Here is an 11,432-nt window from a genome sequence, read left to right as displayed (position 1 = left end):
ATCTTATAATATGTTTTAGTATTGTAACCAACACACATCATACAGTCTGTTACAGTATCAATAAAGTTATGTTGATTTCGTTTCATTATCAGAGCAGTCGCAGAATAACTGGAGAGGTAATTCTCCAGTTTTGCAGCCAACGCCTCGGATAATTTAATTAATTAACATAAATATAGACTTGTGGTTATTGCCACGTTCCATTTACCTCGGAAATCGGAACTGGAAACTGGGAATGTCAGCCTTCTTGGAATGGTAACTCGGGGGTGGTGAAGCTTTTCCCACTTTCCCAGTAGGAAATCCCACTTCGAGGGGCGTTCCAGTTGAAAATTCCGACTAGGAACTAGGAAATTTCGACTTCCGAGATCAAATGGAACGCGGCATAGGCTGAAAACAAATAAAACTCCGTTTCCCACAAACCCTTGCGCTACCAAGACGGAAATGGGACAGGTAAATATATTCTCTTTACAATGAAAGCGTTGCACCTGTAAAAGTAACCTTGGTATTAACTTTTTGCAAGTCTCCATACGTCTAGCTGTGTGTGGATTGTCTTTACATGAGGTACACTTTATTAAGCTGTATAACGAAGTACAATTTCGGACTGAAAACATGTGCGAGTGACGGTGCGAAACGTTTTTTTGCCAGGCGACCTTAATAATCTCACGTCGCCTTGTCTGAAGGAGACTGACCTGCACCTGATATTACACACATTTCATAATACACCGTTTATCATTGATAGTCTTTTATTCGGTATATCTAAATACTATATTTTGAATAGACAGATCTACCGTAGTTACATATGAAATGTAGCGGACATTTAAATGTAGAGGTGACAGATTTGTCCACCAGGAAGTTCCTGTCTCCTTCACTGAAGTTGGCAACAAACAGTTTATAAACACAAACGTTCCTAAATTCTGGATGAAAGGAAGCAGAATAAGAAGAATCTTATTTGATCTGCCCCTTTTTCCCAAGAAATCAATTTACAAAGAACCTGAATTAAAAAAAAACAACAACAAAGTAAACAAAAAACTAAAATAAAATAGCTGCCGGCCAACACAGACAGCCACATTCCTTTTTAGTTCCCAAGTTACAATTCTGTTAATACCATTCAACAACAACAAACAATGTTTATACCTTTCATGACAATGGGTATGTCAATCAAATGTAACTAACATATTTCATTTTATTTCCTTAACATACTGGCTTTAATTGTTCTTTTGAATGTAATGTTTGATTTGGATTCTTTGGTTTCTTTATTCAGATTGTTCCATAAACCGATTCCTTTCACAGAAACACAACCTTCCATCAATTTGGTCCTGAATCTTGTTTTTTTTTAAAGATCTCCTTTTAAGTTGTACTTGCTTTCTCTTTTTTCAAATCTTTTCTGAATGTTGATTGGTAAAGTTTTCTGATTAGATTTAAACATAATTTGCAGAATACTATAATCTACTAATTCATAAAATTTCAACAATTTTAACTGAAGGAATAATGGATTTGTTGGATCTCTATATCGTTTTCTACTGATTATTCTTATGGCTCTTTTTTGCAAAATGAAAATTGACTGAATATATGTTTTACAGGCATTTCCCCACATTTCAACACAGTAGGTCAGATATGGAACAATCATACAGGACTGTCTCAGAAAATTAGAATATTGTGATAAAGTCCTTTATTTTCTGTAATGCAAAAATGTCATACATTCTGGATTCATTACAAATCAACTGAAATATTGCAAGCCTTTTTTATTTTTATATTGCTGATCATGGCTTACAGTTTAAGAAAACTCAAATATCCTATCTCAAAAAATTAGAATATTCTGGGAATCTTAATCTTAAACTGTAAGCCATAATCAGCAATATTAAAATAATAAAAGGCTTGCAATATTTCAGTTGATTTGTAATGAATCCAGAATGTATGACATTTTTGCATTACAGAAAATAATAAATAAAAATAATAATATATAATAATAAAAAAATCCAATGAATCCTTTACTTTGTGTAACAGAGCAATTGTTTTTGATATTTTTATCTCTGTATAATGTATATGTGATTTCCAATTCTGCTTCACCTCCTTCCCCTCCCAGCTCCTCCCCGGCTCCCGGCTGCCTCCCCCTCAGCCGCCTCAACGCAGCTGCAGGTGGAAGTGAGACTTTGCCTCAACCACAGAAACACGAAGTGAGTAGCACACGCGAGGATGTGAGAGTCTGTCAATGATTGGTCCAGGAGAAGTCACGGGACAATGACATTACTCCTGCATGATGTGGAGTTTGGTCCAGTGCGATTAGTGTAGACGGTGTTGTCATAAGTCTCAGCTGCCGTGGACAAGGTAAAAAAAAAATGTCACAATGGTTTATTTTTCTTTCATGTAATGCTGGAAGAAGTAGCTGCTGTTGAAGGATCCAACTGTTTGTTGCATCCATGACAACTTGTACATTGTGGATTGGATGGATGGATTGTATATCTGCTTTTATACCTTCTATACTGCCCTCCTTGCATTTAATTTGTGATTCATTTCTTTTTTTCTTCAGCTTTCTTCAGGTTCCTGCAGGATGAGGTCCCTCGTCATCTTCTACTTGTGCTACCTGCTGTGCCTGGGGCTGGGCGTCGCCTGCGTGGTGTGTGTGTGCGTGTGGAACAGCCGGTGGCGCGGCGGCTTCGCCTGGGACCGATCTGGCCTTCAGTTCAACTGGCACCCCGTGCTGATGGTCACAGGGCTGGTGGTGCTCTATGGCAACGGTGGGTGATTTCTCCCACATCTAGTTTCATTTCTGTTTCCCTACTCAGTCCTTGTAACAGACAGGTGTGTGTTAAGGTAGCATGACAGTGTAGGCTTCACAGACCCAGTGTGTGAGTCCATGTGTGCCATCTCAGTAGCATGACTGAGAATTATTGTTTTGGGTTACAAGAAAAGTACATTTTTATGTTTTCAAATAAGTAAAAGGGCTTCAAGACAGAATCTATGAAGTTCAACTTTGTTACATGATGTTCTTCACATTTTATTGTCATCATGTCTTCTATTCACCAGTGTGTTTTAAGGAAGTATTCTGTCATAGTAAGTTGTTCAAACCTGGCTTTCAGCGTTGTGTTTGGTAGTAATCTTTGCCTTTGGTGATCCCACTCAATCTGCACATGCACGGTATGTGATGGTGAATGAATGTAGGGCCGAAGTTTTTTTGGGTTACATTTTTGTTATTAACGTCACAAAGTCAATTGTAGTGAAAATAAATATCATCACATAACATATAGACAGTAGTCCTAATAGACCTGCAGTGTTTTAAATGTTTAACTCATCAGAAAATAGATTCTTTCATTCTAAGTCTTGCGTTACACGTAAACATGATTTCTCTTTTCTCTCCAAATCCAACTATTGTAACTGATATGACATTAGGGTAAGAAAATAAGGGTTTTAAAGTTAATTAAGTCATGAAGTTTAGTTGGATGCTGTTATTTCCAAACAAAGTTTCAGGGACATGCATGACTAAGTTAGTGGTTTGAAACTGTGCAGTTCAAGTGAAAAATAGCCCAGCCTTGATCTAATGTGCACTTCCTGCACAGAGGTGTGCAGGTGGCTCTGCACACCTGCACAGTACTGGCACAGCTCTCATACTTGGCAAAGTAAACCTCCCAAATGCATCAATTAAAAGAAAAAAATAATAGATAGATAGATAGATAGATAGATAGATAGATAGATAGATAGATAGATAGATAGATAGATACTTTATAGTAAAAGTAGTAAAAGAGGCAGTTTTACGAGAAAATGTTGTAGGTTTCATTACAGCGTTATTACAAAGGGGACAAACCAAAGACTGACTCTTGAAGGGGAGTTTATGTTTGTCAAAAGCCAAAGTAACATTTCCTGCAGATGTGATGAAGGACAGTCTCTCTCTCTCTCTTTCTCTCTTTCTCTCTCTCTTTGTGTGCGCACGCACACACACACACACACACACACACACACACACACACACACACACACACACAAAAACAAATCTCTGTGTGTGTGCGCACACACAGTATATATAATCACTCAGAAAAACCTTCTGCAAATACTTGCATGGGTTCACCTTATGTCAGCTAACATAAAGAATTCTGTTTAAATCTATATTTGTCTGTTTAAAGTGACGAGGTCTCCAGGACTTGACAACCCCGACTGAATTTGAATGAATCCAACTAACCCTGAATTTCTTATTTTATTTTATTTTATTTTATTTTTCTACTTGCCTGCAGCAACCACTGGGATCTGAAAGTGTTTCCATTTAAAGGAGAAGTGGCGATTACTGTACTCTCCACAGACTGTTGTGATTTGAGAATTCCCCCGATTTTCTTGGACTTTCATTCAGACTTTATTCAGTTTTAGCATAATGTATTTAAAAAAACCTGCGTGTTTGTGTCCCAGCTTGGAGTATCAATACAAGACAATCTACAAGACAATCTGGAGGTAAAAAAACCCCTCAAATATTTCAGCTCGCACACATAGTATCTTCTTTCATGTGGGTAGTATTCACCCCCCTCTCTTGTGCTGAACCTCGAAACCATAACAAGTCAAAGCGGTAGCTGACATCGTCACCACAACTATCATACTGTACACGCGGCGGTTCAGTGTCAGCGTCAGGCAGAGGCTGCCGGGGTTTCCCATCTGCATTCATTCACAAGAATATCCTCTGGCGGATGTTCATGAACACAAACCTGCAGGTGGAGCCGTTATGATCATACTGGACCGTTGTCTTACAATCTGACGTGCTGTCAGAGGATTTCTGTGGTTTGACAACCAAGGCTCTCCAGGAATGTTATTAATTCTGTCTGCATACATTTAAAAAGTTTTACGATAGAACGACATTTCAAAAATACATGATTTTACTTTATAAGTTGGGAGTGTATACGGAGCGGGCCTACCAGAGCAAACAAAGGAAACCAAGATAGCTGAATATTTTTTATATTCTGAATCATTGTTCACTCTAAAATACTAGATTACTATCTAATATTTTCCTTTTAGGTCTAGTTGAGCATTTTGGTTAAAGGTCTTTATCATAGTTGGGGAAAAAAAGTATGTGAAGCCCTTTAGGCCGCGTTCAGACTGCAGGCAAATATCCGATTTTTAGCCCATCCAGATTGAAACTGGATGACTCTTTTGAAGTCTGAACAGTCCCAAACCGCATGAGATCCAATTTTTGCAAACCAGATGGAAACCACCTCCAGGAGGTAGTTTCATATCCGATCCATATCTCATTTGGGCAGATGCGTGTCAGTCTGAACAGCTCCAAACACTCAGATCGGATATGACTGTCCCAGACGCTCCAAACCACCCGCCCATTTCCAGTTGTGGAGCTACTCATCCTTTCGCAGAGAGCATGTACAATCTCTGATGTCACGTCAAAAACTATTATTTGTAGTTTAAGTGTTGCAAATTCACATTACAAATCATGTTTTAATAGCAGAAAAAAGACTGCATTTCCACGTACGGTGCGGGTCCCCGCGTACCCTACGCCATAGGTCTGCGTTGGTGTAACGCGGAACCATAAATCAGCCTTCAGTCGCGCTGTGAGCCTGAACCTGCAGCCCGTCAGCTCATTTGTTGCATTGCTGGTTCGTTTTGTTAACTCTGAGCTTTGTTGGTTGGTTTGTTAGTTTGCTGGTGGTTTTGTTCTGAACACCTTTCTGTTTCTCATTTTGCTGGGACGTCGGGTCCCTCTGCCGAGACACAACTTTTGCGGTATGCGTTCATTGTGTCTAAAAATGATGCGCAGTGCCGACCCAATCAGAAACGGTACAGATATATATTTATATATATATATATATATATATATATATATATATATATATATATATAAAAATAAAATTATAAAAAAATAAAGGATCCTCATAACCTTTGATCGGGTGGGCAGGACGCACGTTTTGCCCCAAAACCAGCCTCGAGTTCCAGTAACAGAGGTCCGACGGGAGGATTAGAGTGAGATGGGGCAGTGTCAAACGATTTAAAATATTGCACAGTGTATGCCCAGCTTTACAGGTATGGAACAGCATGTGAGCTGGTATGAGAGTGGTATTGTTTTTGATGTCGCAATTACATGACTTCACACAATACACGCGCTGGGTGACGCCTCCGCTCCGACGTTGTTGCTAGGCAACCCGTCAGATCAGTCAATGATGTGGCCCAGTCTGAACAGAGCCAGATCCGATATGGACACTTGCTAAAAACAGCGTGGACAGTCAGCCCTGAAAATCGGATATGAGAAGGAATCAGATATATATCAGATTTGCCTGCAGTCTGAACGCGGCCTTAGAGAATATTATTTTCAGCACTCATTTGGAGGAATTGCTGAACTTTCTCTTTTCCTTCTTTACTCTCCATGAGTTGGATGTCTGGTGTGAATCCCTCCCTCAAGGTCCTTCTTAAAGCCATGATGTCAGTGGTTTTCTCTGATGGTTAGAGTTTCTGCCCGTCCGCATCTCCAGCATCTACGAACCTTCAGCCACCCTGGAGAAAACCTGGAATTTTATTTTCCTCCAGGCGGTGAGCAGCAAAGCAAACCCGAAACGCGATGCAGCCTCCACCTGCTTCCCTGTTGGGGTCATGCTGCTTAGCTGCCATGGTGCTCTTTGGCAAAGTTCAGCCACAAAGCAGTGATTTTAATAGTTTAGTGGCTTCCTGCCTGGTAATCTGCCCCGGACAGCCCCCCCCCCCCTGTTCTGTAGAGATGTTTGTCAGCCCCAGTGATGTATTGAACTGTTACTCATGATCAGAGCTGGGTAGTAACCAGTTACATTTACTCCGTTACATTTACTTGAGTAAGTTTTGGGAAATTTTGTACTTTTAGGAGTAGTTTTGAATCACTATACTTTTTACTTTTACTTGAGTAGATTTGTGAAGAAGAAACTATTACTCTTACTCCGCTACATTAGGCTACGTTGAGCTGTTACTTTTCTTTTATCCCTTTTATCCGCGTACGCATCAATCTCATGACATCACTGGGTGATTCTTTGGGAAAAATGTTTGTTTCTGCATGTTTTGTCACATTTACACAGACTCAAACACACACAGAGTTTCTATGAGTTCATGTTTGTTCTAGTTCTGCCTGGTTTAAAAAGAAAAGTACAAAGGCTTGACATTTTGTACAACTTGTGCTTAATTTATTTATTTTTTATTCTGTTATTATTTTATTTATTTTATTATGTATTAAAGTACTTGCATTTACTTTAAGATTATTTTAATTTAAGCTATTTTTTATTAATTTTAATTTATTTTATTATTTTATTGAATTTAATTTGCCTGAAGATTATTATTTTTTTTACTTTTTTCTGTTTTGAATGGTTGTTGAAAAAATAAATCAGACGTTACTCAACAGTTACTCAGTACTTGAGTAGTTTTTTCACCAAGTACTTTTTTACTTTTACTCAAGTAATTATTTGGATGACTACTTTTTACTTGTACTTGAGTCATATTATTCTGAAGTAACAGTACTTTTACTCAAGTACAATTTTTGGCTACTCTACCCAGCTCTGCTCGTGATTTATTAGTTTTTTTTTTTTTAATTTAAAACCTCAGCGGCTCGGCCACTTAACTGTGGACAAATGGATACCTGGAACACTTCAGAGATCTCATTTCCATGAGGCATGGTTCACAAAAGCAGATGTTTCTGTTGAACAGGATACCTAAAAGCTTAAACTGGATGTCATTTATCAATCCAAATAGCTCTGAACCCCCTCATTCACTGAACTTTAGGTATGCAGGTATCAATTCAAAGGGTTGGCTTACTTTTTTGGAGGCACTTTATTTCAGCTGAATCTCCAGTATCAGTGAGTATTATACAAAGATTAAATTAATCTAGCAGCTACAACTGGTTGGTCTTTCTGAGTTCCTGGGTGCCAGCAGACATTAAGCATGTTAAAGGAGACCTAAAGTAACCTCATTTCAAAAGTTGACACAGGTGTTTGAGGTCTTAATGAAATGTCTGGGACATACTTTAGATGACATACCAGAGAGATATGGTTCGACAGCTGCTTTGTAGCTTAAGGGGGGGGAGTCAGACACTCAACTCTCTTTCACCCTCTTCTCCTCTGGAAAGTGTGCATCCTTTGAAATGGGTGTTACAGCTGCGTCAGCATCATTACAGTAGATGTACGTTTGAGCAGGCTGGTTTCAGGTAGCTACGGAGTTCTACTCTGATCTGTGTCTGTGTTCCCTGCAAAGCCCAATCTCTTCCTAGGTTGCACATTTTTACACTCGAAGCCCTAAAATGTTCATATATCCTAGGGCTGGGCGATATATCGAGATTTTAATATATATCGATATATTTTCAAACGCGATATGGTACGAGACAATATCGTTTATATCGATATAGCTTTTTTTTTAAATGATTTTGATATAGCTTATTTTGTGACAAATTGACTTGAATGTTTTATTTGAGATTTGCACAAATGTTTTGTTATTTGCACAACTGGAACCTCAGTGGAAAAGTCTGCCTGTTACTGTCTACATTGTATTAATTGCACAGTGTATTTTAATTTAATTGTTATGCAGGAAAGGGGCATTTTTATTCTATATATGCAGGCAGTTTATTTTTATTTCATTTATTTTATACATTTTGATATTGTGCAGACAAGGTACCTGTGTGACATTTGGCACAAGGCATTAAAACTGACTGTTTTTTTTAAGGGTTTGCCTCAGAAAAAAATGAAGCTAACAGAGATGCTTTGCTATAATGCTTTGGGGGAAACCCCAATTATGTCACAGAAAAAATATTGATATATATATCGAGTATCGCCATTCAGCTCGAAAATATCGAGATATGACTTTTGGTCCATATCGCCCAGCCCTAATATATCCCCTCACAAATGGGTGTATTACCTTTTCTGTTGTGACTTTATCTCTGCAGGAGCAGTGTTGTACCGCATCCCTCTCACCTGGGGTCAGAATAAACTCCCCTGGAAGCTCCTCCATGCAGCACTGATGCTCCTCGCCCTGATCCTGTCCATCGTCGGGCTCTCTGCCGTCTTCCAGGTGCACAACGCCGGGAACACTCCCAACCTCTACTCTTTACACAGCTGGATTGGAATTGCTGCTGTAGCTCTGTTTGCCTTACAGGTACCCGAGATGAAGAAAGGGAAACTATGGGCAGAAATATGTGCCACTAGAAACTGAATTTGAATCATTTATATTTGAATTTGAATTGCTCAACTTGAATAATTGCATTAAAAAATTGAATCTGAATCACATAATTTGAATTTGTATTGTTTAATTTGAATCATTGCATTGAAAAACTGAATCTAAAAAACCTCTGAATCTAGAAACCTGAATCTAGAAAAACCTCTATTTTCTTTCAATGATATAAACGACCAATGGGAGCTAGATATTTCGAAACCTATTGTGTTTTCTCCATTCTGTGTAAAAAGTGTAGATTTATATCTTGCCGTTTTGTAGAAAAAGGTTATAGTAGGCTACGTGAAAAGGAGTTCTTTGTATCTGCACTCGATTGCTGTTCCTCCGGAAGACCCGGATGTCTGGCACAGTAAAATTGAAATTGAATTGCAAGAACTGAATTTGAATTGTGAAAACTGAATGTAGATTCAGTTTTTCAATGCAATTATTCAAGTTGAGCAATTCAAATTCAAATATAAATTATTCAAATTCAGTTTCTAGTGGCACATATTTCTGCGCATAGGAAACTGTCATTTTATGCTCTTAGTCAGTCTCCTGATATGTCGTTTTTCTGTTGCCTGTCGTCGTGCAGTGGGTGGTGGGCATGGCCGGCTTCCTCCTGCCCTGGACCCCGACATCGCTGCGTAAACTCCTGAAACCAGCCCACGTGTGGTTGGGAGGCGGCATCATGCTGCTGAGTGTCGCCGCCTGCCTCTCCGGCATCAATGAGAAGCTCTTCTTTGTCCTGTGAGCGTTTGTTGCCCTAGCCCTCCCGATTCTTTAGTTTAATACAGAATGCTGCTGCTACTCCCCTAACGTGTGTTTTTCCTTCCCACAGGAGAGGAGATACGCCGTACTCTGACCTTCCACCGGAGGCCGTCTTAGCAAACACATTAGGAGTCTTAATCGTAGCCTTTGGCCTGGTTGTCCTTAAGATTTTGTCCAGCACTGAATGGCAGAGGCCAGACTCCAGGCCTGAGGACATGGCCTACACGGTGAGGATATCACGGTTGTTGAAATCAGAGCATGTCATCCTATTGAATTAAAAAAACAACAACCTAATCTATTTTATTTTATTTTACAGCCGTTACTTCAAGAAGAAAATTGATGACTGATGATGGACTTCAAGCCTGCTCGCCGCAAAATCCGGGTTGTTGTAAATATTTATAAGAAATAATATTTAATGTTTTTTTTTTTTGTTTTTTTTTGCTTTGTCAAAGCTGTAAGATGTTCATATAACATGCCTTGATGCACTGAAGCTGTCGACCTCTGAAGTAAAGCTGAAACTTTAACTGGGTCTAGCAGTTTGTCTGAATGTCAGTGAGCAGGTACCGATGTGTGTTTGTTTTCGACTCAACGTCTAAAACAAACACAGCCTTGACAGCTAAAAGTGGAGTAGTTGATCCGTTGAAAAATTGCTGGAATTAGATTCATTTTGAAAATATACAAAGAAAAAGCTCTGCGTCCTCCCTCGAACCTCCGCCGATAACAAGCCTTCAGACGCTCACCAGAGAAGAAGGAGCTGTCATGAGAGGCTGCTGTTGCTGCTGATGAGACTCCGGGGATGAGACTGTTTACTCACACAGCAAGCTGCAATATCCACATGCAGCACTATGAACAAGCTGGAAAAATCTACGTTTTTGATCCTTAAAGGTAGGCCTGTGTTGAAAAAAATAAATTTTTCCGATTTCGATTCATATGTCTAAAGATCGATTTTTATTTATTTTATTTTTTTTCTTCATCATTACATTACAACTTTTGGTATTTTTTTGTTTATGCCCAAAAAAGGAATGTTTGGTTGTACATGAGAATAACTGTTGCCATTTTTTTGCCTTTAAATATGTTTAACCCTTGTGCTGTCTTTGGGTCGAGGAAGGAAGGAAGGAAGAAAGAAAGGAAAGAAGGGAAGGAAGAAAGAAAAGAAGTGAGGAAAGAAGGAAGGAAGGGAGGGAAGAAGGAAGGAAGGGAGAAAAGAAGGAAGGAAGGAAAGAAGGGAGGAAAAAAAGAAGGAAGGAAGGGAGAAAAGAAAGAAGGGAGAAAGGGAGGGAGGAAGGGAGAAAAGAAGGAAGGAAGGAAAGAAAAGAGGAAATAAGGAAGGAAGGGAGAAAAGAAGAAAGGAAAGAAGGGGAAGGGAGGGAGAAGGAAGGAGAGAGTAGGAGGAAGGAAGGAAGGGAGAAAAGAGGAAGGGAAGAAGGAAGGAGAGAGCAGGAGGAAAGAAGGACAGGAGAATTAGATCATTTTGACCCAAAGACAGTACAAGGGTTAAAAGTATGAAAACATTTTTTCAGTTAGTTTTCAGTTAT

General features: G+C 39.2%; 1 protein-coding gene across 2 annotated transcripts; it reads left to right on the top strand.

Annotated features, from left to right (window-relative positions):
- The first annotated feature begins 446 nt into the window (after positions 1–446).
- Positions 447–10,426, top strand: LOC133450947 (lysosomal membrane ascorbate-dependent ferrireductase CYB561A3). Of its 2 annotated transcripts, XM_061729848.1 has the most exons (7): positions 447–558; positions 2,081–2,171; positions 2,525–2,732; positions 8,867–9,075; positions 9,722–9,876; positions 9,968–10,124; positions 10,214–10,426. In XM_061729848.1, exons 1-7 carry the CDS (start codon positions 554–556, stop codon positions 10,235–10,237), a joined length of 849 nt encoding a protein of 282 aa, XP_061585832.1. In that variant the 5' UTR covers positions 447–553; the 3' UTR covers positions 10,238–10,426. The 2 variants fall into 2 exon arrangements, with proteins under 2 accessions (XP_061585832.1, XP_061585833.1); XM_061729849.1 differs by lacking the exons at positions 447–558; positions 2,081–2,171 and adding an exon at positions 2,215–2,322.
- The last annotated feature ends 1,006 nt before the right edge of the window (positions 10,427–11,432 follow it).

The sequence above is a fragment of the Cololabis saira genome, chromosome 9 (genome assembly GCF_033807715.1).
Source record: "Cololabis saira isolate AMF1-May2022 chromosome 9, fColSai1.1, whole genome shotgun sequence".
NCBI classification, from domain to species: domain Eukaryota; kingdom Metazoa; phylum Chordata; class Actinopteri; order Beloniformes; family Belonidae; genus Cololabis; species Cololabis saira.
Note: the sequence above shows the minus strand (reverse complement) of the source record. Positions and strands in the feature narration are given on the sequence as shown.